Source organism: Periplaneta americana, chromosome 13 (assembly GCF_040183065.1).
Source record: "Periplaneta americana isolate PAMFEO1 chromosome 13, P.americana_PAMFEO1_priV1, whole genome shotgun sequence".
NCBI lineage: Eukaryota > Metazoa > Arthropoda > Insecta > Blattodea > Blattidae > Periplaneta > Periplaneta americana.
The window spans coordinates 126,263,714-126,291,597 of NC_091129.1; the positions used below are offsets into that span (position 1 = coordinate 126,263,714).

The 27,884-nt window shown below is 35.8% G+C and overlaps 2 protein-coding genes across 3 annotated transcripts in view; one reads left to right on the forward strand and one right to left on the reverse strand.

The window, feature by feature from the left end:
- On the reverse strand, positions 1–26,059 carry LOC138712389 (cytochrome b5-related protein-like). The gene is made up of 6 exons (XM_069844089.1): positions 25,935–26,059; positions 13,511–13,748; positions 9,765–10,156; positions 7,873–8,064; positions 4,979–5,200; positions 1–1,870 (listed from the first exon to the last, which is right to left on the reverse strand). The coding sequence occupies exons 2-6, from the start codon at positions 13,736–13,738 to the stop codon at positions 1,579–1,581; spliced, it is 1,326 nt and encodes a 441-aa protein (XP_069700190.1). The 5' UTR covers positions 13,739–13,748; positions 25,935–26,059; the 3' UTR covers positions 1–1,578.
- Positions 1–27,884, forward strand: part of LOC138712398 (sodium-coupled neutral amino acid transporter 7-like) — a 216,576-nt gene that overhangs the window by 68,212 nt on the left and 120,480 nt on the right. The gene's annotated exons all lie outside the window — the stretch shown is intronic.

The window sequence follows — 27,884 nt, forward strand, 5'->3', positions numbered from 1 at the left end:
TAAGTTTTAGTTCCTTTATTGGGAGAAAGATTTAATATTACATAAAAAATTAAAATATAATAAGTAACAAATAGAAATAAATGACACTGTGCAAAAAGAACCAATTAGTAAACCTAGAACAAGTGGAATAACCATATATTTTTCCTCTTCTCTTAATTACTTAACTAAAAATATTTAACCTTTAGTAGTGTGTCGCTGTTTTTATAATGCAGAATGATACACGATGGAAACAAAACTCATCCTCTATGCAGACGACATGGTACTAGGATCTTCAAACAGAGAAGAGCTGCAAGCACCACTAATGGACTAGAAAAATGGATGAAGAAAAACTACCTCACAATCAACTTAGAGAAGACAGTCCAGATGACATTTAGAAAAGGAGGAAAAAATTCAGTGAAAGATACCCCCACTCTGAATGGTGAACCTCTGGTAACCATCAACAAGTTCAGATATCTTGGAGTAACCCTGCAAACTATAACGAAGTCATTCAGATGCCACATACAAGAGAGAACTGCAGTAGCCACGAGAGCCATCTTCATATTAAAGAATCTGCCAGCCCTGTCCTTAACCACAGCAATGATGCTTTTCAACACCACCATCTCCCCATAGCAACTTATGGACTGGAAATAATCTGGGAAAAGCTGTCACTCAGAGACGTGGAAAAAATTTAAAACGTCAAATTCGTTTTCTCACATGTTTTTTTTTTTTTTATCCAATGCCACCAGGTTGTCTTTTCGACATTTCTGGTCTTCTATCCTGGCCGTGGCTTAATTGTAACCCACTTCTGAGGTTGGGGTGCCTGGAAGGCGGAGTTACATTACCCCGATGATGTGATAGGATGATTATGGTAATGTGGTGCCAGGAGAGGTCTTAAATCTAAACTTAACCTAAATTCCAGACCATGGACGAACACAGGAATAATCCCCTTTAAGGAAAAATTCCTGTGCTCTAACAGGGAATCGAACCCGGGACCTCATGAACTATAGCCAGAAGCTCTGACCACTAGACCATGAGGCTGGTCGTTTTCTCACATGTGCACTGAGTGTTAGGAAAATGGCACCAACAAGAATGGTCTAAGAAAGAGACTTTCTACATTGAGGATCTCAGAACCCGAATGCAAGGCTCCTGCCTTCTACGGAACTCTACATTGAACACCTGAAGAGAAGAGAAGCAAAGAGGAGAGACCCTGACTTCTACGCCACCAACGTAATGTTGGAGAGAAACTGGACCAAAGAAAATCGGGAACAAAGACATGCCCTAACACGCCTCGCCATCCATGGTTTCCACCACAAAATATGCAGTGACAAGACATATCATAACCCTAGTGGTAGTTGCGTGTGTGAATTGTGTAGCCAGAGATGTGGAAGATATCACACAACAGTGTGTCATAACAGACTAAGAACATTGAGTGAATATAGTAGAAACTAAACCTCAGTGCCCATTCGGGCGATCATTTCCTTATTATTAAATATACACAAAAGCACACGGGCACTTTTAATACTACTTGTCTCCCACCGTAATTCATTGTAAGGTTGAAATCTGTGAACATAAGTGACTGAAATCTGAAACAGCTTTTCTCTAATCCTTAGCCTTTCCCGGTGGGATGGGATTAGGAGTGTTTCTCGCCAGTTGTCGAAACTGTCCCTTAATAAGATCCAATATAGAGAAGGGCTGGTAATCAACGCCGAACTGTTTGCAGGTTTCGTAGAATGTGGGGTATAAGAGGTGCAGGTAGCTGTGGTCCACTGTGGGGAACAGGTGGTGAAGGCAGTGGTCCCCGAACGTCACCAGCACCAGGAACAGAGAGGTCGAGATCTCAGGACGGTCTCGAACAGCGTCCACCTGGCCAAGGCCCCAATCCCGGTCAGACCTGTTTGGAAAAAAAATATTCCCTTGAGACCCTTATTTATGTGGGAGCAGTGATAAAAGATATTAAAAACGATTCTCGCAATGTAACCTCTCATTGAGGTTCTGGCTGATATGTAAATCTATTATCAGGCAGTACATCTCACTTCACGATATGTGTCAGAGGAAGAACAATTATTTGTATGCATCTGAAGTCTGACTAATGTAATATGTAGCTATTCGGCGATGTATGCAATGGAGGGGAAAAGGAACTGGCCACTCTACCCCATTATCTCCTGGCCTAGTTGCCTCATAAGTGGTGCCTTCTTGGTATCACTTGTGAGGTCTAGACCTTTCTTCAGACAGTTGACTAACAACAACTCTCAATGTATAAAAACTAGTGTTGTGGGATTTAATCGATTAATCTAATCGATCAATTTCTGTTGCAAGATTAATCGATTAAAAATATTTAATCGAATAATCGAGTCGAATAAAATTAATCGGTTGTAGTTGATATTAATTATTATTTTGTTAATACAAACCATACAAAAAATTCCGACAATATTTCTCTCTCGGAAATTGCTTACTTAAAAGCACAATAGTACTGTTATTTTCTAACTGTAAACCAAGTAGCGTAGGGAAAATCTTTGCACAAACCCTTCAGAAAGAGACGGAGATATGAAAACAGTGATCTAGTCTACCTCTATTGAAAGCTGAAACATAATGCGAAACCCTTATTAAGTTTTATGGTTTTCTAAGAAAACTTCTGCCTTGTCAGCTCATCTTCCTAGCATATGAAATACGTACTTTTCTGGGACTCGTCCCCTTAATCCCTTATAAAATAGCCATGTCTACACTGTGTGCAAGTGAGAGCGTAACTACCTTCTTCTCTTTTTAAAATCTGGTAATTCGATTACAATAGGGGCCAGTTTTCTGTTTCGACTGCTGTAGTTTTGCAGTTGCAGTTTCTGTATTGAGTTTGTATATGAAGGTTGTGTGTTTAGTTTGATAAAGAAAAAAAATCAGTTTTCTGTGGTTTGTGAAAAATGTAAACTCCATTATGTCATATGAGAATTTGAGAGGTAAACTCAGTGAAACGTTTGGATTTAAATTGAACGATCGTGGAGAAGTGCTTGACAGAAAAAAAAGTTTTTTTCGTGTGTAGTGATGCAGGAAACTTTGTTACTAAACGCAGAGAGGCACTTTATTCGAAGCATGTGAATGCAAGCAGTATTAATGAGGTGAGTCTTCATACTTTTTGTTATTTAAGTTTGTCTCAAAATTTCCCGGAGAAACTGACAAAATAAATTATAAGCCTCATAATAAATATGCTAGTAAGTAATTAAAATTAAAACCTTTAGGGAGGCCGAGACGTAGATGGGAGGATAATATTAAAATGGATTTGAGGGAGATGGGGTATGATGATAGAGACTGGATTAATCTTGCACAGGATAGGGACTGCTGGCGGGCTTATGTGAGGGCGGCAATGAACCTTCGGGTTCCTTAAAAGCCATTTGTAAGTAAGTAAGTAATTAAAATAGTTATTTTGTAATATAACAATACAATATATACATATATACAACATTTAATACTTATGCTCATCACCGAACACAAGTTAAATTTAATAGTATATTAAAACATTTTTTCAACTCAATCAAAGTCGATTAATTTATCGATTAAATTCAAATCATTAATGGATTTAATATTTTGATCGATCAAGAGCACTAATAAAAAACTCTTTGAAAATGCATTAGAATGTTCACGTAGGAAGTGGACACCAGCAGCAAGCAACGATAAAGGGCAAGAGAGGCGAAGCTAGCGCTGTGACTAACAAGGGAACTGTTGATACTCCCATTTCGAAATCTCTCCTCAAATTGCATAGTAAGTTATATTTCTACAACAGATAGACAAATATAAAAAATTAGCTTCCCATTACAACTATTAGGAAGTGAAAGCTTACTTGGAATGTTATCAGTACTCACTTTGAGAGACTAGTTGAAGTGTCATCCTCTGTGAATTACCGTACCATGCTGTGCTTTCATGTAACATGAGACATTATCTTGTGCATTCAATGTGTTGCTTCAGCTGAGTGAGCACTTCTACTCATGGCCAGAATCTACTTAAATTTTCGATTATATTTTATTCAAGCTTTAATTTCAAAGCCTTACATTTAGACCCAAGAACATCCGGAAAATTTATAGCAAATCCGTGCACCATTAAGTCCTTGTCCTACTATTCCTATGGCCGTACTGTGTAACTTCCTTGAGTGTCGAAAGAAAATGTGTTTTGCTAAGTACCGGTATATAAAAAAAGTTCAAGTGATTGAGCGGTTTGGGAAAGGAGAAACTGTGGCTCATCTCGCATCAGAATACGAGATTGGTGTTACAACTGTGCGCAGTTTATTAAAAAATAAGGATAAAGTGTATCAAATACGTAAATTTACATTCCACTAATTATATTTTTCTGCAGACAGCCAGCACAAGGAGTTTCCTTGGCCCTTAAAAACTCATCTTTGGCAACCAAAATTAAATTAGTGAACTTCTGTTCCACTATATAGCATATTAGAATATTAGACACAAGACCATGGACGAAATTACGAAACTGTATGTATTATGCACTTCACCCAGGAAAATTTGTTATGGTGCGGATTATCCGATTTTTTTCGATTAACCATTCAGTCCACACCCTTCATTTCCTCGGACAATAGAGATTCTATTGTATTATTATTATTATTATTATTATTATTGTTATTATTATTATTATTATTATTATTATTATTATTATTATTATTTTGTTGCAAGGGATTTAAAGACACTTCTGTTAATCATTTTGAAATATAAATTTAAAATAGTTATTTAGAACATTCTCACAATTTATTAAAAAGCAACGCTTACTTTTTTTATTTCTTTGGAATTTAATTTTAATGTCATCATGATCATCATCATTTGTAGCACTACAGCCCAAGTCGAGCCTCGGCTTCTATCTTGTGTTTATATTTTACTAGTTTCAGTCTCTAAGAAAAATTGAAAGGTGTAATGCATTACTATGCTCTGCAGTTAGAGTTTGTCTTATGAGTCTCGCGGAAAGATAAAATAAGTTTATTACTGTCTTGGTATTTAAATAGTGAACTTGCCTTGGAGCATCGCCATCGTGGAAGATTTCTGGATGGTGGTGAGCTGCATTTAATCCAATAAACACGAAACTAAAACTGGAGACAATTAAAATCCACGACCACATGATGAATGTTTCTATAAAGCTGCTGCCACTGAAGATATACATGACTAAGAGTGGTGCAAAAGGTATGAAGGCTTCTTTGTTCCAGGACTTTCCTCTTGTTTTCAATAACTGAGCTAATCTGAAATAAATAAATGAACAAATAAATAAGAAATTAAGTAAATAACTAATACATCTTGATTACACAACTTTTAACACTGCATCACTTCGGAATATGTATGATAAGAACTTTCTTGTGTTAAATTTTAACGTACCTTGTTAACATGTTTCGACCTATTTTGGGTCATATTCAGAATTGGTCGTTGTTGGTCTTGGCGCCTCTTGTTTCCTGTGAAGGTGTGTTCGTAATTCCAAAACACATACACTCTTTGACTCTACACTACGAACACACTCTCACAGGAAACATGAGGCACCAAGACCAACAACGACCAGTTCTGAAGATGGCCAAAAATAGGTCGAAATATGTTAACAAGGTACGTTAAAATTTAACACAAGAAAATTTTTATCATACATATTCCTAAATAACTAAGTAAATAAATAAATGAGTAATTGAGTGAGTAAGTAATTAACAACACATTTTAGCTTCAGAACACTAGCGAATTAAAGAAATGACACTTCTGAATAGTTTATTTTCTATTTGTAATATTTTTTTTACCCGTAAAACTAAAGAAAAGAGGTATTTTACTAACAACTTCAAATTAATCTAACTCTGAAAATATTGCGATTAGGACAAATGTTTATATGACATATTTTGCTAAGAATGTCTTCGGAAATAAGCTCCGTAAGCGACGGTAAATCCTCATGAATCACGCTGTATATGTATATTCTTAAAAACTATGGATTACAGAAAAAAAACGTTTAGTTGGAAAATAACTATGTTGGTAATCCTGTCTCAGCATGCACGCACGATAAATAGCAAGGAACCTGACCTAGAAATCCAACAAGCTAGTTACCAAAGCAGCTACCAGTGGGCAGGAATTCAATTTTTTTTTTTTATAGCAAGTACACTGAACTGCTATCAGCGCTTCTCTCATACGATTTGTAAGAAACCGGGCGTCGGAAACTGCACACCAAAATTTTCTACCTGGATTTTGGTCATATAGGAACTGCACACCAACATTTTCTACCTGGATTACGGCCATACGGAAACTGCACACCAAAATATTTTCTACCTGCTTTGCCAATACTATAGATAGTTTTAATTTACCAAACTGTTTCAATTTTGTTCGAAATGGAGCGTCTGTTTACATCTGAAAGTGAACGGGGTAATTTAGTACCGTACTGGTATATGACGACTGTAAATTTTATAAAGCCAAGGAATTGAATAACTATGAAGTAATGTGGAGGTGTTGTGTTAGAAAATGCAATGCGAAAATTTATAGCTTGCTGAGAAATGTGGAAGTTATTAGAGAACGCGGTGGGCATAACATGTGGTGGACATTAGTATATTAAATCGCCAAATAATTAATGCAGCTAAGAAAAGAAAAGCCATCAATGTTGTTAATAGTAAGTCACAAGAATATTTCATGCTGTTTGTCAAATCTTGCCTACAGAAAACCTAAAAGTGCGTGACATATCTCGAATAAAAGATAACATACAAATCGTGGAGGAAACTTCAACTTATTGTACCTAAATCGCAATCGAAGTTCATGAAAGAACGAGTCATTTAAACTATATTACTCAACGAAGCGAAGATTTTGTTCTTTTCAATGACAAGAAGTCGGGGATTTCTTTGCTATGGAACTGGCTGAGGTAAAACCGATAGGTACTAGACTTGAGAAATTTGCAGATTGTTTAGCCTACTAGAAACGTACATCTCCGAAGGTGCAATTTCCTCTCCTACTGTATGGGCAGCCCTGACTGCATCGACCTCTCGCACAAAAAAATGGCTGTGAATCATTTCACAAGCATTTTAATGTCAGTTTTTACAGCAGTAATCTTTCATTGTATAAATTCGTGAATCAAGTTTTGGACATACAAACTGAGACTTATATTATTAAACTGGAAAGCACTGAAGGAAGTAACCGAAGTTTCAATGTAAAGTCAGCCAAATGCAAAAGAAACATATTTTGTAAATTGTGCAGTTTCCGGGTAAGATTAGTAAAACCCTCGTGAATCAGTGTGCAGTATCCGGGTAGGATTAGTGGGTCCCTCGAAAAGCGGTGTGCAGTTTCCGGATCAAAGTGTGCAGTTTCCACCTACCTGTAAGAAACACGCACCGCAGGATCCGAGCTTTAATTTTGCCTAAAAGGTTCATTCAGCTTGTAAAGAATGCCTCTCTAAAGAATTTTCCTCAGTCGTGCTAGACAGGGTCATGAGTTCATTTTCCGTAGCCTACTACATGAGAAATATAAGCTGCGCGCATCGCATATGAATAACAGTCGCTGAACCTCTATTTCTGAAAATACATGTATTTCGTTGAGAAATGACAAATGTACGTACCAGTATCGTTGACAGAATTGTGTTGTAAATAAATACATGCCGTATCAAGATTGCATCCCAATCATTGCGAATTCTACAGCAGGGAATATTCATCGTCATTGAAATAGACACACGAAGATACTGAAGTAATTATGAAATGAAACTGGTAGCGAAATTCGTAATAATCGTAATGAGTCACAACACAATAATTCTGTAGATCAAACATCCCAAAGATGTTGACGAGAACTGAATCTTGATTCTGCTGCTGAGAGAGAACCATCAAACTAGTGCGAGGTTGAATAATTTCCAAATTTTTTAAGTATAAAAATTGAATTAAACTTATGCAAAAGTTAACAATACTTCACTACTTACTTTGCAATTAATTGTACGTGAGACGATAATAAATAAATGACAGGGCTGTACAACCAAGAACCAAATCTAACCCACAAAGATTTGGTTTTCAATGGAAGCCACTGAAGTAGTTTCTCATCGAAAAATAATTCATAGTCCAGCATCGTATTCGGGAAGAGATGATGACTTAGAGCATGCGTGACACGCCAGTCTCTGAAACAAATAGATTTGAAAATTATTATGAAAATATGTTTTCCTAAGTGATTTAAGTGATATTACTTTAACTATGTGTTTCTGCAAACAAAAATAATAAATTTTGTAATACCTTATATTTTAATAAATATGTGTGAATACATAATTATAGAACATTAGAAATCTTTGCTAGTTTCCGAAGGCAGTTATGAACAGTTACCAAACGATAATATTAATCATTTTACACTTTTACTACGTCATACTACTTTTGACCAATAAAACGGTACGAAAGGACGTCTTTCAACTAATCATGGCTGCTTATCGCACAATTTTATCACTTCCCTAGAATTTGTTTATTTTTATCATTTCCCTAGCATTTGTTTCTTTGTTTACCAACATTTCAAACTGAAAATTCTTTACGGTACTATAAAAACATGCTTTGCGATCGTCATTTGTTTCCCGCATAGATAGTCGACTGAAAATGGCGGCTCCGTTCAAACGTTTTGGTGAAGCTAACATTAGTGAAATAGAATTTTTGTAAGTCAATTAATATGTATTTTATTGTATTAGATTAAGTTTACTTTATTTTTCTTCTAATCTTTATGTACTTTCTTCTGTTTTTACCACCTCCCTACCATTTGTTTCTTTGTTTGCCAACATTTCAAACTGCAAATTCTTTACGGTACTATAAAACATGCTTTCCGATCGTCATTTTTTCACCTCATGGACAGTTAACTGAAAATGGCGGCTCCGTTCAAACGTTTTGGTGAAGCTAACATTAGTGAAATATAATTTTAGTAAGTCAATCAATATTTTACTATATTAGAGTACTTTATTTCTTCTAATCGTGTACCGGTAATAATCAATTAAATTCCACTCGACTTTTGATTTTCTCTAGATACTGTAAATCAAAACCTCTAGTGAGATTACTGTTGATAAAATAGTACATTATGCAACGAGCCTATAATGGTAGTAATTAAGACTCGAGTATGTTTGTTTATGAAACGAGCGCAAGCGAGTTTCATAATTTTCATACGAGCGTCTTAATTACCATTATAGGCAAGTTTCATACGACTTTTTATGCTCGACCATATTTCTAACTTGAAATTATTCATAAGTATTCATGTTATGGTTATGTAAGTGAGGAGCGGAACTAACCTTCTAAATTGTGAGATGTGCGCAGACGCGAAAGTATTAATTTTTTCCGAGGAACGAATGTCATTGACCTTGATATAATCTAGAGAATAACATGAACATTAGTCTTGATATAACCTGGAAATTGATTTAGAATTGAAAAACGAGATGATAAATTTAACTTTTTTATATTATTTACAATTAACGCTAATTATTATAGTAGCAGAACATAACCTTCTGCGACAGTATTGGATTTCCAGCCTTCGTGACTTTTCGCTAATTGTCTTTCGATTGCATATCCGAGAATAATCGATACTTGCGCTTTTATAATGCTACAAAGGTGATTTCTGATTGGCTGAACAACTGAACTATAATGAATAGGTGTAGTTTAATGAGGTGCATTAAAGGGCTACTACCAGGTGTATAATTAGGGCCTACTACATTTCGGCATGGCCGAGCATAAAAATATTTATATATTATTATTTATGTTTTCATGCTACAATCATGATAAAAAATATAGAAAATAATATTTGTGTTTTTGTCCTAAAAACTCACATATAAAATACATAAAATTCTCTAGAGCTTACTTGTAACTGTAGAAGGTAATATTGAAGTAATGCATGCGTATGTTATCCCTCATGTGGAAGAAATTGTGAGCACTGATGACAGTGAGGGAAAACAAGATGCCTGAAACTATGCCCACAGAATAAAATGAAGTAGCAGCTGCCACTGTAGCTGTTAGAAGGGAAGAAAGGAGCAGAAGATCTGCTGTTAGCTTGGAGCGCAATGAAGGTCCCGATGGAAGTTTGGAGAGAATGGGTTGGACATTGCGCTTGAGTGTGCGATAGAAGCCACTTTCGTGGAATGTGTAAGGCGAAAATCGAATATTCGAAGTGGACGCCACTCGATACTTCTCCAGTATCAGTTGTGCAGAGTTTCTGATGTGATGGGACTCGAAGGCCTCTGTTATGTCTGTTCCCTGAAGAAAAAAAAAATAATATTAATAATTATTATTATTGTTGTTGTTTAGTCGACTGTCCGAAGACAGGTCTGAACCACACAAGTGATACCATCATGGCATCACTTATGAGGCAACTAGGCCAGGAGATAATGAGGTACGTGGCCAATTTCTTTCCACATCCATTCATTCATTCATTCATTCATTCATGCATTCATTTTATTCCATAGATCTTACATAAGCAATTAAGCTTTAAGATGTGGAACAAGTCAAAATTTTACAATATTACAATTACAATTTTTACAAATTTTTATAGTTTTACAATTTAGTAATTTTCTACAATTTTTACAATTTTGTGCAATTTTTTACATTTTGGCGAGATGTAGTGAGATGAGGTGAGGTCCGAGGATTCGCCAAAATATTACCCGGGATTTGCCTTTTGGTTGGGGGAAACCTCGGAAAAACCCCAACCAGGTAATCAAATCAAAGAGGGGATAATCAAATCAAAGAGGTTGATGCCAAGGACTCGCCATAGACTCGCCATAGACCATCCGGCCTCAGTCCCACGGCTGTGGAAAACCTCGGAAGAAACCGAAGACCAAAGGTGCATACAGTGCATCGCTGATTAGCTACATATTAACTAATCAGTAGGGCTGAAAAATTATTGGTTATAGGCTACGCTGCATCGTACATAGAGCTCTGTGTTTACAAAATGCTTGTGCACACGCGCGACTAGTTAAAGCCGGTTCACAATAAACCGAGAACGATAATTGGAAACGAGGACGTGAAAGTGAAGATTTTTGATTCACAATAAACTAAGAACGGAAACGGCTATGCATATTGAAACGTATGACAATAACGATATGTGAAGTCGATATTACGTAATCTGATGTTATATGTGTATAATTGACCAATGACGTTCTCTCATGAGAACAAACCAGCCAACATAAGCACAGGTTAACCAACTTCAGGAATTTATGACATAATATTTAAGGATTCGTCCCGTGCCGTGGCGTCGTGGTCTAAGGCATCCTGCCTAGGACTCGCGTTACGGAATGCGCGCTAGTTCGAGTCCTCGTGGGGGAAGAAATTTTCTCATGAAATTTCCGCCAGTGTATGGGACCGGTGCCCACCCAGCATCGTTGCACTTGGGGAGTTATGATAGGTAGCGAAATCCGATTGTGAATGCCAGCTATAACGGCTGGGGGGGATCATCGTGCTAACCACACGATACCTCCATTCTGGTTGGATGATCGTCCACCTCTGCTTCGGCATGTGCAAGTACAAGTATAAGAAAGACAATTTATAAATTCATAATACTTCGAAATTTTATCACTAAGAAGACATTGAGAATAATATTTTTAGCCTTAGTACAATCATTAATACAATATGATATAATAAATTCGGGTGAAGTAGCATCATCTGTACTTAATTCATTAATTTTATTACACAGAAGGTTAATAAAAATTTGTCTAACCAAAAATATGGATTATCCAACAAATTTAATTTATACAGATTTTAAAGTATTAACTGTTGAAGAAATTTATAAATATAGTTTACTAACTTACTACCACAGAAATCAAATACAACATAAATCTAATCGACATGAATATCGTACTCGAAGACAAAAGTCTGCTTTCCCATTAATTGAGCCTAAATGTCATACAAGTGCAGCTCTTAAACATGGTGCTAGTTTCGACCCAAGACTTTATAATAAAATTATAAACCATTTTCCAAATTTTAATTATTTTAAAATTGAAGCTTTTAAAAACTATATATTTTACAAATTATTCATGATATATAATATTAATAAATGTGTGTATTTTTTACCTTTTATATATATATATATATATATATATATATATATATATATATTCATGTTTTATTGAATATCACTGGCTTCTATCTGATTGTCAATTTATATTAAATGCTTTTTTTCTCTCTTTTTCTCTTTCTTCTTTTCTTGCTCTTGTGTGTTATTTATTAGTTTGAATGAAGTTACTTACTGTATTTAGTAAACTGTCCTTGTAAATTTTATGTTATATTATTGGCTAAGATCATACGTATACGAGCCTAGCTCTTACGGTAGTGGCTAGAAACATTTTTGTTTTATAATTTTAATTTGTACTCACTAGTACAAAGCTAGCTTACTTACTTACTGGCTTTTAAGGAACCCGGAGGTTCATTGCCGCCCTCACATAAGTCCGCCATTGGTCCCTATCCTGAGCAAGATTAATCCAGTCTCTATCATCATATCCCACCTCCCTCAAATCTCGGCCTCCCCAAAGGTCTTTTCCCCTCTGGCCTCCCAACTAATACTCTATATGCATTTCTGGATTCGCCCATACGTGCTACATGCCCTGCCCATCTCAAACGTCTGGATTTAATGTTCCTAATTATGTCAGGTGAAGGATACAATGCGTGCAGCTCTGCGTTGTGTAACTTTCTCCATTCTCCTGTAACTTCATCCCTTTTAGCACCAAATATTTTCCTAAGAACCTTATTCTCAAAAACCTCAATCTCTGTTCCTCTCTCAAAGTGAGAGTCCAAGTTTCACAGCCATGCAGAAGAACCGGTAATATAACTGTTTTATAAATTCTAACTTTCAGATTTTTTGACAGCAGACTAGATGACAAAAGCTTCTCAACCGAATAATAACAGGCATTTCCCATATTTATTCTGAATTTAATTTCCTCCCGAGTGTTATTTATATTTGTTACTGTTGCTACAAGATATTTGAATTTTTCCACCTTTTCGAAGTATAAATCTCCAACTTTTATAGTTATATTTCGTACAATATTCTGATCACGAGACATAATCATATACTTAGTCTTTTCGGGATTTACTTCCAACCCTATCTCTTTACTTGCTTCAAGTAGAATTTCCGCGTTTTCCCTAATCGTTTGTGGATTTTCTCCTAACATATTCACGTCATCCGCATAGACAAGAAGCTGATGTAACCCGTTCAATTCCAAACCCTCTGTGTTATCCTGAACTTTCCCAATGGCATATTCTAGAGCGAAGTTAAAAAGTAAAGGCGATAGTGCATCTCCCTGCTTTAGCCCGCAGTGAATTGGAAAAGCATAGATAGAAACTGGCCTATACGGACTCTGCTGTAAGTTTCACTAAGACACATTTTAATTAATCGAATTAGTTTCTTGGGAATACCAAATTCAATAAGGATATTATATAAAACTTCTCTCTTAACCGAGTCATCGCCTTTTTGAAATCTATGAATAACTGATGTACTGTACCCTTATACTCCCAAGTTAAAATAAATAAATAAATAAATAAATAAATAAATAAATAAATAAGTAAAGAAATAAATTCTTTATTTTTATGTACCAATTTGCGTAACTTCAACACTTAATTCACCTTAGTTAATGTCAACCAGTGCGAGCCGCCCGGATGCTTGTCGATGAAAGGCGTTAGATCATACAGGTCATTATGCACTCTCCAGAGTCCCCCTGTGTTATCGTCTTTCTGTTTACCCTGCAGCCATGTCTGAGCAGTTGGTGGAGTACTGGTAGCCGATAGAAAACTGGGAGCTTTCCATAATCCAGGAATGGATGAAAGATGGATATCGCCATCCTGTGGTGGCATGGTGATTCACCTGCAGAAATGCAAAGTTTCTTATAAAGATCTGTGTTTCTTAAAATATATGATTATTACGGGTGGTTATCAGAATCATTCTGCCACTGTGATGTGCTCACGGATCTGCTACCTTCTCATTCAGGAACTAAGCAGCATATATGACACGGACCTTCGAGTTTTAGCTCCCTTCTGGAGAAATAATTGAATCGATAGTTGCATAAACAACATGAGTCCAATTTCGATCGAAATTGAGTTAAATGCTGTACAGTATTCGTATGTGATAGATGAATGTTTTGATGCACAAATAATAATAATAATAATAATAATAATAGTGATAGTAATAATAATAATAATAATAATAATAATAATAATGGTTTATTTTAACTGACAAAGTTAAGGCCATTCGGCCTTCTCTTCCACTCAACCAGTATGATAGAAAATTACTACAATGCTATGAATATAACATAATTAATACAATACAATACAATACAATTCAAAGCAATACAATACTACAATACAAGACAATATAATACATAATTAATATAATACAATGACAATTCTTTTCATCTTCACAACACCAATAAAATAATTATGTAATAATAATAATAATAATAATAATAATAATAGTAGTAGTAATGATAGTCTACATAAATTAAATTAAATTGTTAAACACGATGACAATTATAACTTCAATTTGACTGCGCCCGTAAGAAATCGTTTAGCCTTTTCTTGAAAGTGGTTATTGTCTGGCAGCCCCTAATCTTCTGAGGTAGAGAATTCCATTCACGGGGGACTGAGACAGTAAAAGAGGATGAATATCAGTGGCGTAGCGTCAATGTAAGCTAAAAAGCTCAGCTTCCCCAGTTAATAATAATAATTTCATAATAAACCTGCAGTTTATGAACAAAATTATTTATTAATATTAATAGAGTTTATATGTATGCGTTAAATATTGTGATGCGGCAGCTCAAGATGATTTGTGATGCAGCAGTAAACAAGAAGCCTGCACACACCAGCTTCCAAGCAGACTGGTTTCTTTCACTCATTATTCTGTGTAACCCATCCCGCAGATTCTCCATCCCTTCCTAACTAAACTACCCTTGTCGCAAGGCACGGAAGAAGCTAGCTTTTACATTGAAAGTTTCCGAGTTATCCCTTTCGTGAGGGTTTGTTCAGTTGAAGTGTTAGTGTGCATTGCGGCTGATACGATAAATAAAGAGTGAAATAACAGTTCCTGACACCGATTTACTTGAATGTTTAGGACAATTCTATTACCAAGACTGACTTACGAACAAAAGTGCGATTTAAAAAACAAATGACCGTGTCTATTTGTTAGAGATATGTGTAAACCATGAAATCATATTTTACTACGTACCATTTGAGGTCATGCCTTATTGGTGTTACGAGGTTCCAACCAATCTTCGGACTGCTGACTTGACATTGACTTAAGACTATATTTTTGTAATACGTTTTCTCATATATACATGAAAGACAACTTGAGTTAGCTTTCCCTGCTCAAAATTTCATGCTACGCCACTGATGAATATGGGCAGGAATTGCTAGGATATTGGCTCTGCTGTGACATGGTGTTTAGATTGTGATTGGAGGATAAGTAATTAAACCGGGAACGAAGATAATTTGGAGTAGAAGTGTGGAGAACTCGAAACAGAAGAGAGAGCGAATGAAGTATTCTACGGTTACTAAGTTGCAGCCAGGATAAAGATTTGAACGAGGGTGTAGTGTGGTCAAATTTGTGTAATGTGATTCCTTGTATTTCAAATAGGTAAGCTTGCACTTCATTTTCATGTTCTTTGCATAAACAATATCAGTCCTGAACTCATGTTGTTTATGTAACAGATGGGAGATGGTAGCAGCTACCTTTGAACAATCATCATATTTGCAAAATGTACAAAACACATGACTTTCACTAATATATATATATATATATATATATATATATATATATATATGTACTGTATATAAGTTTCATTTTTTCAAACCACTCGTCCTGGACTTTACACTTTCTTCTTGTCATTTTTATGTTGAACTAGAAAAATGCTGTAAATTCACTAAAATAATACAAAACATAGAAAAATCGAGAAAAACTTAAACTGTAAACAATGTGAGAATAACTCCAAGGGAGCACTCTTTGAATGGAGGATTCGGATTAACGTTAGTTATTATTCTAATAACTAGCCCAGCGTCAACTATAAAGAAGTAATATAACTAAGACCAAGCCTCCGCTCAAATGATGGCTGTAAGGAGTGTATTTCCGGCACAGTAGGCAACACTGCGGACTAGACGAATTTAAGATAGTATCCAACTTGCGCGAAAGAAAAATCCAAAAACTATTACAATGTTCACACCGTAGACGCAGATATGCCTAATCATTTTTGCAACCACACTCTCATTAACATCTTATTTCTTTTAAAGAAGTAGTTTCGTGTTATAAATATAAAACCAAGCTCTCACTTTTCATTAAAGCGCAATTACTTTGAAATCTGGACAAAAGTGCTCCTGGACAGAGTCCAGTCCGGACACCCGCACAAAGCTAATAAAAAGTAATTTGTCCGGGTTAAATCCGGACGTCTAGTCACCCTATTGATAATATTCATTTATATCACTTTTTGCTTCAAAAATCCTATCTTGCAATAACACCATGAGTCTACAAAATTAAAAAAAAAAAAAAAAAAAATCAGAAAAATAACAGTAAAAAGTATCAACCTGAATTTTATGCTTAAATTAAGCCCTATATGGAAGGTTAATATTACACCAATTGAAGACATCCATGCATTCACAGTTTAGGTGGGACATTGTTTATGTCTCTCCTGTAAAATTTACTTTTTTGGACTAATGTTGTTTAAGCAACTATTGATTTATTTATCTATCTTAAAGCTCCACCCACCACGACCGAGTTTGGACCGGAGAACCTCAAATCTATTGACAAGCACGATAACCATTAGACCACAGAGGGCAAACTCCTTATCTTTGTTATGTTGTCGTTTCTTGTTTTTTTATGCAGATCTATCTTGAACGCGCTAAGGTACAAATGGATAGACAAAGAAATAAGGAAAAGCTTATATTATTATTCATTGTTTCTCGTGTGACTTTTATAAATTTTATCTTCAGAATTTGAAAGCATAAACGAAAGTAAAGAAAGCTGCATTGTAATAGAATAACGTGCATAATTCTGTAATAAGTTATTTCATATTGATTATTTGACATGAACTTTATTCCATATTCGTAAGGTCTTCTCTCATCCCCTCTTTCCGTAATATGTAAGAGTGGCCTCAGTCCACCGTTGTGGAGTAAAGGCCCATTCACAATGAAAATTAAACATAACCGTAACATAAACACAGAAGTTTGCGGCCAGGTTACCAAATGGGATCATTCACAATGATTCACATAAACATTGACATTAACATTGCCGTTAGATATTAAACATGAAAGTTTGCGCACTCCAAACTTTCATGCTTATGCTTACGTGATTTGCAAACAGTACACAATCGTGAAGCGCTGAAGTGTACGACAGAATATGAGGAAATGACGTCGTTGTTATGTTTCAGGGTTACCAAGTATCTTTGCGGTTATGTTTAAGTTCCCATCGTGAATGATGGTACGACTTCTTGATTTTACCGTAACGTTTACATTTTTAAGTTAACGCTTACGTTATGTTTAATTTTCATTGTGAATGGGCCTTAACGGTCAGCGTGTCTGGCAGTGAAACGAGCGGGCCCGGGTTCAAATCCTGATTGAAACAAGTTAGACCTACCTGGTTGGTTTTTTCCAGGGTTTTCCCTCAACCAATTGAAGCAGAATTGCTGGGTAACTTTCGGCATTGGACCGCGGACTAATTTGATTAATTCACTCATCATCATCATCATCATCATCGTCATCATCATCATCCATACCATAGTCCGGGTTAAGTTCACGGTGCGCCGTGCTGTACTTGTACAAGAACGCGGCCGTTTGGCTACCTAATCATTCACAGAATAGGAGTGGTAAGCACAATAAGCCTCAGGCTGCAGTGCAAGCCTTCGGGTCCCTCCTCCGTACAAGATAGAAAAAAAAAAGAGTGTCCCCAAGCAGCATTGGATTAGATGTCAGCTATATCTCGATATGATACAGAGAAATATAACAAGCAAGGTCATCCAGGAGGCCAAAATACGTATTTTGTCTCATATCTCGACTGGCCAGCTACGACCACATCCTGGAAAAAATGTGTGCCGTAGGACATGGTTCGTATAAACTGCATGAAACCGACGTGACTTCGCATGATTTCTTCGTAATACCGGACTTGCTGCAGGATGTTCGTGTGCTAGTTTTGGCTTGGAGTACTTAGACTAAGTGAATTCAACAAAACAAACATGACAATCAGATATATTTAGAGTAAGTGAATTCAACTAACCAAGCGTGACATTGAGATTTATTTAGAATTCAGCAAAACAAGCATGCCATTCAGATTTATTTGGAATTCAAAAAACCAAGCTTGACATTCAGATTTATTTAGACTAAGTGAATTCAACAAACCAAGCATGATAATCAGATTTATTTAGACTAAGTGAATTCAACAAACAAAGCATGACATTCAGATTTATTTAGAATTCAACAAACAAAGCATGAGATTCAGAATTCAACAAACCAAGCATGACATTCAGATTTATTTAGAATTCAACAAACCAAGAATGACATTCAGAATTCAACAAACCAAGCATGACATTTAGATTTATTTAGAATTCAAGAAACAAAGCATGACATTCAGAATTCAACAAACCAAGCATGACGTTCAGATTTATTTAGGCTAAGTGAATTCAACAAGCCAAGCATGACATTCAGATTTACTGATAGCACGAAAATATTCTGTTCACCAATAAGTAAGCAGAGATAATGTTCAAAACACCTACTTGTACATTTAGTATTATTCATTTTATTGTCCACACCTGTGGAGTAACGATTAGCGCGTCTAGCCGCGAAACTAGGTGGCCCGGGTTCGATTCCCGGTTGGGGCAAGTTCCTGGTTGAGATTTTTCCGGGGTTTTCCCTCAACCCAATATGAGCAAATGCTGGGTAACTTTCGGTGTTGGACCCCGGACTCATTTCACCGGCATTATCACCTTCATTTTATTCAGATGCTAAATAACCTAAGCTGTTGATAAAGCGTCGTAAAATAACCTACTAAAATAAATAAAATTCATTTTATTATTCATCTTAAATAGTCAGCCTGGGTAGCGTAGTCGGTATAGCGCTGGCCTTCTGTGCTCGAGGTTGCGGGTTCGATCCCTGCCCAGGTAGATGGCATTTAAGTGTGCTCATGTCAGTAGATTTACTGGCATGTAAAAGAACTCCTGCGGGGCAAAATTCCGGCACACCGGCGACGCTGATATAACCTCGGCAGTTGCGAGGGTCGTTAAATACACAATAATTTTTCATCTTAAATTTTGTTCGCGTCCGCCCTCTTCTAATTCTGTCTGAAACTAAAATCTATGGAAATTGATATTGGAAAATTAGGGGTGAAAACAGTGACTTTTAAGTTTGGGATGTCCACTACTGTTGAGTAAGAGTTAGCGTGTCTGAGCATGAAACGAGCGGGCCCGGGTTCAAATCTTGGTTGGGATAAATTACCTGGTTAAAGTTTTATTCAGGGTTTTTTCAACCCATTATCATACTTCCCCATGTCTTTTTTAACTACAAGAAATATATAAAACGGTAATGGAAGAGCAAAATAGAGATCTCTGAGATAAAGCGCCGTAAAATTAGCCTATCGATAAGCTGCCGAGTGAAGGAAAAGTGTGCGCAAATTTCAATATGGCGCGTACACTTTCCTGGCTGCGGTAATATCTCATTCATTCCGGTATAGACGGAACAAGTGCTGCTACTGCTGCTAGTTCCAGGCGGGAGTAACAGCATCCTCACCAGCAATAATAGCATTCTCCAAGGCATTAATAATAATTTGATACATTCATTGCGGAGAGACCAATACTCTATCTTACTTCATCGTAAAGTTAGCGAAACATAACAGCTTACCTACTTGTTTCAATACAGCTGTTAAAAAAAAAGTGACCGCACTCGTGAACAGCGAATAGAATAAGTCCACTTCGGGTCACGGTGATATTACACTTGAAGCAGCTTCAGAACTATTGTGCTTAAGCAGGATATCTGCGTCTCGTAGAACAGCTGTAGAGTGCTAGCTTAGTGATTCCAAGGTTGTTCATTTGAGCCTTGTTCTACTTATTTTGTTCTGTTATCGTCCGTTAGCGATATAAAAATATTTGAGTTATCATTTGTATTCCGTTATCGTTCTTTAGCGATATAAATAATATTAAAGTTATCACATATTCTGTTATCGTCCTTTAGCGATATAAACAATATTCAAGTTATCATTTATATTTTGTTATCGTCCTTTAGCGATATAAATAATATTAAAGTTATCATATATTCTGTTATCGTCCTTTAGCGATATAAATAATATTAAAGTTATCATTTATATTTTGTTATCGTCCTTTAGAGATATAAATAATATTAAAGTTATCATTTATATTCTGTTATCATTCTTTAGCGATATAAATAATATTAAAGTTATCATTTATATTCTGTTATCATTCTTTAGCGATATAAATAATATTAAAGTTATCATATATTCTCTTATCGTCCTTTAGCGATATAAACAACATTCAAGCTAATATTTATATTTTGTTATCGTCCTTTAGTGATATAAATAATGTTCAAGTTATCATTTATATTCTCTTATCTTTCTTTAACGATATAAATAACATTCAAGTTATCATTTAAATTCTGTTATCGTTCTTTAGGAACATAAATAATATACAAGTTGTCATATTATGTTATCTTTCTTTAGCGATATAAATAATAGAAATTTAATGTTAGGTTTGGAACAGTACAGCTGTACAGTACAAGTTTTTTCTTGTTATGTTATTACATTATAGTATCCTACAATAAAATAAAAAGGAGTAACGAGGATTTAAACTTAAGATGTTGATATCTAAATTCCGACGTTCTTCCGACTAAACTACGGGGGCACAAGTAGAAAAAAGCGGAAAATTGGTCCACTCCTCCCCCAAGACTTCCTGATGATTTGTGGAAACTCGTCCAGGATGTCTGGGATGCCGTGGCTGAGAACAGTCGCTATATGAAAAGACTAGTCGATTCCATGCCCATTCGACTGCAAGATGTGATCTAGATGGAAGGAAGAGGACTAAATATTGAATTGTGGCTTTTTGTTTTTTGAACTTTTAATTATTTGAATTTTCTAAGGCAGATACCAGTAACTTTGTTTTGTTTATGCCACGAAAAATATTTTTTTGAGAATAAAATATTATTTTCTTTCTTTCCATTTGCAACCATAATGCCATAATAAATAATGATAAAGTCATGACAAAATACATTAATGCTCCTGATGTTAATTATAAAACAGTCATAAAAGAGACAGTTGCAATTATATTTTCTCTCTCAAAACAAAAAAAAATAATAATAAATAAAACGCACTAGGTTATGTTCGAACGCACGACCTCATAAATACTATCCCGGAACACTACCATTACGCTACAATACTAACATGCAGAACACTTTAATTATAACTGTAGACATCAGGCTACGTGGTCCAACAATATGTAACATCGCCTGTCTCCGAATTGTAGCGAAGATACCCGAAGGGAACTTAGCTTCTAGGGAGAGGTAACTTTTTCTTTTGACAGCTGTATGAATAAATCGTCGACAGTGTAAACACAACCTCTTATCGTATACTAGACTGTCAGCGAGCGTTGCCAACCCCATGCGCTGGAATTTCCTTAGCCATTGCTTGTTTTCTCCCTAGAAAGGACTAAATTTTCCTAAAAACTGCAAAATATATTATTAACGAAAAAATTCAATTATTTAATTATGCAGGCTAATTATAGTATTATTCAATAGTAGATTTATGTTTTATACAAAAGAAGATAAAGAAAAAAGCTCAGAGAATTTTGCAAGAAGCAGAATACAGTTGCTATCAGATTTTTAAATTTCATGTCATTTTTTGTATAAAACCCGTAACAAAAACCACTTCTATTATTTCCCTACTTTGTAATAGGCCTGAAATTATTGTTAAGCTGGCAGTTTTATTCCTTGCTTTTGTTTTCATATTGTTTACAGATGAGAAAATCCTCTCCACAGAAGTAGTAGAGTGTGGGAATATCAAAATATGATCAAAAGATTAACAAGGAATGTAAATGCCACCGTAATGTCATTTACTTTATCTGAGCAATTTCCTCCCAAAAAGCTTCCGCATAATATATTTATCTGTATTAGAAATAGTGTTGTGCAATAATCGCCATTTCTTGTCAATGTCATTTATCTGTTTCTGTTCTACACATTCACGAAAGAAATTCAGCTGCTATGAAGCAATTGACATTCATGTTTTGCGAAGAACAGAATGTGGAATAATTACTCCAACTTTTTCAAATCAACTTTTTAGAACATATAGTGTACACTTTCAATCAGGAAACCAGTGTTATGTGCGAGAAAATCTCAAAACACGATAAAAAAAACCTAGAACCAAGAATAGTTTCCCTATTTCCCTATATTGCGTATGTTTTCCTTACATCTAGGGAACTTTCCCTACGGTTGCCAACACTGCTGTCAGCTGTCATCCAGTGATGCCAACAGCTGACAAAAGCGATTGCCTATACTTGGCCGCCTGCACACAATTACTCTCCATTACCTTACTACTTCTTAAATATCGCGTATCAATAAAAACATAGATGTTCATGCAAATTCTCGATCTAGCTCATGTCCGAGGCAGGATGACTCATCTATCACGACCTGATTCACGAATGCCACCCGAGGCACCTGTTGAACTTGGACAATATTGCATGTATAGGGTTAATGTAGGCCCTAAGGCTAGTGCAGAGATTCCCAACCTTTTTTGACTGACGACGCACTTTACTGAACGCCCACGATGTCGCGACAAAGTTATTTGTTTTTAATAATAATAATAATAATAATAATAATAATAATAATAATAATAATAGTAATAGTATAATAATATCCAGTGCTTTGTTCTAGAAAAAAAAAAAAGGTGGTGGATTTCTGCGTAGAATATTTTATAGCGAACGCGGAGATGATTACTGTTCATTGCACGGAAATTTTGCCGTTTTTAACCTCCTTTTCGTCCAACTAAGACTTTCAAGGTCTAAGGCGTTCCAGCGCGTCTCGCCAGAAAAAAAAGCACTGATAACGTCTATGTAGTGTCGGACATCCAATGTTGTAGATAGGTGGATGTTAACAAAATTCTAATGAGTGGCATTAGAAAAAAAAAACAAAGGTACAATACGGTGTGTGTCAAAAATCCCAACCTATCTATACTGGATGTCCGATAAGAGATTTTTATGATCGTTTTTGAAAACTCACCTATTTAAATTAATGTGAAGTCTGCGCTTGGTGGGTTGCACAAAGTTTCTCTGTGCGTGGCCTTATGATTGACAAACCAACACGTAAATCATCTTCAAGATGCAGCAGTCTCTTCCTTTTTTTTAGATTTCACTATTTTCATGGTAGAATTTTTTATTTTTATTTTATTGGGTTATTTTACGACGCTGTATCAACATCTAGGTTATTTAGCGTCTGAATGGAATGAAGGTGATAATGCCGGTGAAATGAGTCCGGGGTCCAGCACCGAAAGTTACCCAGCATTTGCTCGTATTGGGTTGAGGGAAAACCCCGGAAAAAAAACCTCAACCAGGTAACTTGCCCCGACCGGGATTCGAACCCGGGCCACCTGGTTTCACAGCCAGACGCGCTGACTGTTACTCCACAGGTGTGGACTTCATGGTAGAAAAATGCTGAATCACATAAGTATGAATTTGAAAGCGGCAGTTCTGAATAAATGTTTTGTTTATTCGGCACAATCGAATGATTTGAAAAAAAAAAAACATTTCCGCATATAAGACACGTGGGATTTTGTTTATATTCATCTCCATGTCGCGTAAAACGATTTTATTCACCGCTATATTTACGAAACGCAGTACGTTTTTGTGAACCCTGAAGGGAATTTTCGCTACATTATTTGAATTAGCATTGCTGTCATCTAATCCAGAACTTAATAATTCAGATTGTCTTTTTCGAATTAAAAATTTATCCACGATTAAATTTAAATAAAGCACTTTTGATAAAAATAGTCGCACTATCACCCGCTCACACGTATGTATTGAAACTGACCAATATGTTCTGACGATTCTAAACTCTGTTTTTTATTAAGTGGGAAGAATAAACGCATAGGCGGAGAGAGAACCGTTTCCTTGGGGAGGGGGGAAGGGGCAAAAAAAAAAAAACAATAGAATCCCAATATAACGAGGTTACGGGGGATATCATTTACTTCCTCCCCCATTATAGCTTGACCGTGGTACAGTGTATTTGAATATGATCATTTAATAAAAGTGTTTTTGGGGTGCATGTTACTTAGTGTTACATTCATATCCCCGATGTTTCGGACCGAGTTGTATAGGGCTTCAACTGTAGGTTTACTACAAATTGTAATAGGGCATAACCATGGGCAGAGTTATGGGAGGGTATGTGGGGGTACTGCCCCTCCCCCCAAATTTGTCTGAACTCTTTTTTTTTCTATTAACATTACAAAATATTCAATTCAAAAAACTTTTCTTGCTTTTGTTTATGAATGGGATATTATTTGTAAATGCTACCATCGTACTATCTTCCTGGAAAATGGCTGTTTTCACAAAAAAATCTTTCGACTAAGTTTGTTTTATGAAAACTACTGAAAATTTCCACTCCTTTAACATGGGACTATGGTGTTTTTTTTTTTCACTAACACCTAATTCAGTAGATGCCGTTGCAGACTTCTAACACAGGAGTACAGGCTGTTACAAAAGAAACATTACAATGCTTCCATTCCTTAAACGAGGTATAGAAATTCTTATATATTCAGAAATTTAAAATGAATATTATAGTCCAAACACATGATCTGAAGACATTAATTCGTCAATTTAAGCACAGAAACTTAATCATAAACAAAAGCAAGAGAAGTCTTTTGCATTCAATATTTTCTGATGTTAATAAAAAAAAAATCAGACAAGTTTGGGGGGGGGCAGTGCCCCCCATGCCCTCCATCATAACTCCGCCTATGAGTAAACGAATTACAAAGCATTGTTGCAGGTGTTCACTTTCATTGGTAAAGTCTGTCTCAAAATAAAATATTCTATATCAAAGACTTCGTTGTAAATAAAAAAATGGGTTGGAAAGAGATTTTCTGGATGGTATAAAATTTATTTTTCAGTTTCAAAATTCCGCGACACACTCCATGGGGCTGCGGTTGGGAACCGCTTGCCTAGTGTATGAATCTTTCCCGGATCCGGTTCTCGAAAAGCCAAGCCAAAGAGAACAGGCTACATGTCAACTAAACAACCAAAGAATCTTCTTATTACTGTACAGTCTCAAGGACAACGAGCATACTATGACCTAGTGCAAGACGAGTTGCATGTGTGATGCTGCAACGTATTTCAGTTCTATACTATGAATAGAAGAAGAACTATTTTTATTGAAGTGTGGCACGATGCTAAAACGCGCATCTACAATGTTTCGTGCAAACTACGGTCATGGGTTCGAATTCCCTCTAGTACGAAATGAATATTTTTGCCCGTTTTTAATGCGATGCTGCATGTTGTGCGAGACGAAGGACCGTCTTCATGCCGACCTCACGTCATGGGAGTACAATTTCGAAAAAAAAACTGAAACACGGGTATGATAAACTGCGCCAGCCCAGAGGTATGAAAATCCTCAAAGTAGAATAAGAAGAATTCGGTCATTTCAAGTGCTGTTTCTTACATGTACTAACTTTTAACTTTTGAATACGAATAAACTGTACACAGACGTTAAGACAGATACAAAAATAACACTTGAAAAACATATTTTTTTGTCATAAGATAACTTTTGAATAAGAATAAACTGCCCACTGTACACAAGCGAGAACACACACAGAAAGTTGACAGATCAAAAACAACTTTTTCATCATTACGTACGCTGAAAAACGTGATACTCATTAGGAAATCTTCAGCTGAATCGCAATATTAGTTCTGTTTCTCGTGCGATTAAATAAGGAAGACAAGTACACTCTCAAAAATCGTGCTAGTTTATTAAAATATTGTATAATGTAGGTTTTGATTCGCGTTTGTACAAATAATTATCACTGTTTACTTACTTTCTTTCGCCGCTCACAGCTGATGTAGTGATCCTAGGACTGTGATAAGATTGTACTGAATGCGTGCTGTGTTCGGGATGACTGACGGATATTACGCAAAACAGTGACTTACCTCTTTTTCCTCCGCCTTTAAAGCACTTCTCGTAGGTATGGTCAAGGTTAAGAACTTTGATTTTTGCGATAGCGATCTGCTGAGGAAACTGATTACTTCTGTTTGTAAAAGGGGATTTTTTTAACGTTAAAAGAAACCTTCCAAAATCATCAGGTTGAAACTTCCTTTAAAAGTCAATCATGGGTCGGTAATGTTCGTCCAAGAAATAAAAGAGACTTGGTGAGGGTGGAACTGCAAGTTCATTCCCACACTTTCATCTTTTTCCTATCAAGTAACAGCAGATAAAATTGAAGAAAATATATTATAACAGTTGTATGAGCACTATGTCTGTTGAGCTTCTTTATTTATCATACATGTTTCAGGGATTGCATCTCCATCATCAGTGATGTCGAGACAGAGCAATTCCGGATGTCCGATCTGTACTCCTGCGTGACATGATAATGATATATATTTTTATTTTAGTAGGTTATTTTACGACGCTTTATCAACATCTTAGGTTATTTAGCGTCTGAATGGGATGAAGGTGATAATGCCAGTGAAATGAGTGCTGGGTCCAACACCGAAAGTTACCCAGCATTTGCTCATACTGGGTTGAGGGAAAACCCCGGTAAAAACCTCAACTAGGTAACTTGCCTCGACCGGGAATCGATTCCGGGTCACCTGGTTTCGCGGCCAGACGCGCTAACCGTTACTCCACAGGTGTGGACGATATCAAATCGCACAAAATTGTACAAATTTTGTCCTATATATTTCTGATTGCGTTTATATTTTTTATATAAACTCTATGGGTCTAATAAAGTAATAAGTGTATTTGTATTTCCACCTAAGTCCACATGTTTTTAAAATAATGCATATTGAAATTCGTTAAAAATATCGCACAATGCAACATTTCAAGCGTCATATTTCTGAGGATATTGATGTTGAATTAAAAAAATGTATTTAAAAACTTGAAATACCATCTTTTGTTAAATATTTACTAACTTATTTTAATATAATTATTAAGAATATTTTTTATGATTCAATTTTTAAAGTTAGATATCAATGTGAATTAGCCGTTTAAAAAATGCCTACTAAGTGCACTGAAGTATTACTAATAATTCCAGAAAAAATCACATTGAGATCTCTAATAGTTTAATGGAAATTTAATTAATTACAAAACAATGTGTAGCAGACTGGTGCAGCAGCAGTGGACGGGAAGCGTCGATCGCGCGCTGGGAGATTTATCGGCGCTGGGAGATTTATCGGCGCTGGATGATCCAGTGAACGTTGCAACATTACACCCAGTACGGATCAAGTCAGTCGAAGAAACACTGCTAGCTTACACTTGTATTCACTTATGATATCTTCAAATATTTGTAAATTTTGCATTTTAAACGTCTGTTTTCATTCACGCTATACTTTAGATTTTCACTCGCCTACCTTCTTTCTCGAAAGAAAATTGTTTTACTAGAGCTTCAGTTTTTGACAACGGAAAGAAATAATGTTGTACCAGTAAATGGTTTTAGATTGTGATATCTGGCCTGCAAATCTTCAATGTGTTTTTGTGCTTATTCAGGGGACAAAATAAAAATTACACGCTAGTAATGTTTTTTTTGCACCCAATCGAGCAGTTTCTTAATATTTTTATGGGATCTTGACCGGGTTGTAGGGTGGCTGTCGTAGCAAGTCTTTTAACAGTTCCTCCAATGCCATCACATGAACTTTTACTCATTCATTCATTCATTTATTTTATTCCATAGATCTTACATGAGCAATGAAGCTTTAAGATGTGGAACATGTCAACATTTTACAATATTACAATTACAATTTTTACAAATTTTTATAGTTTTACAATTTAG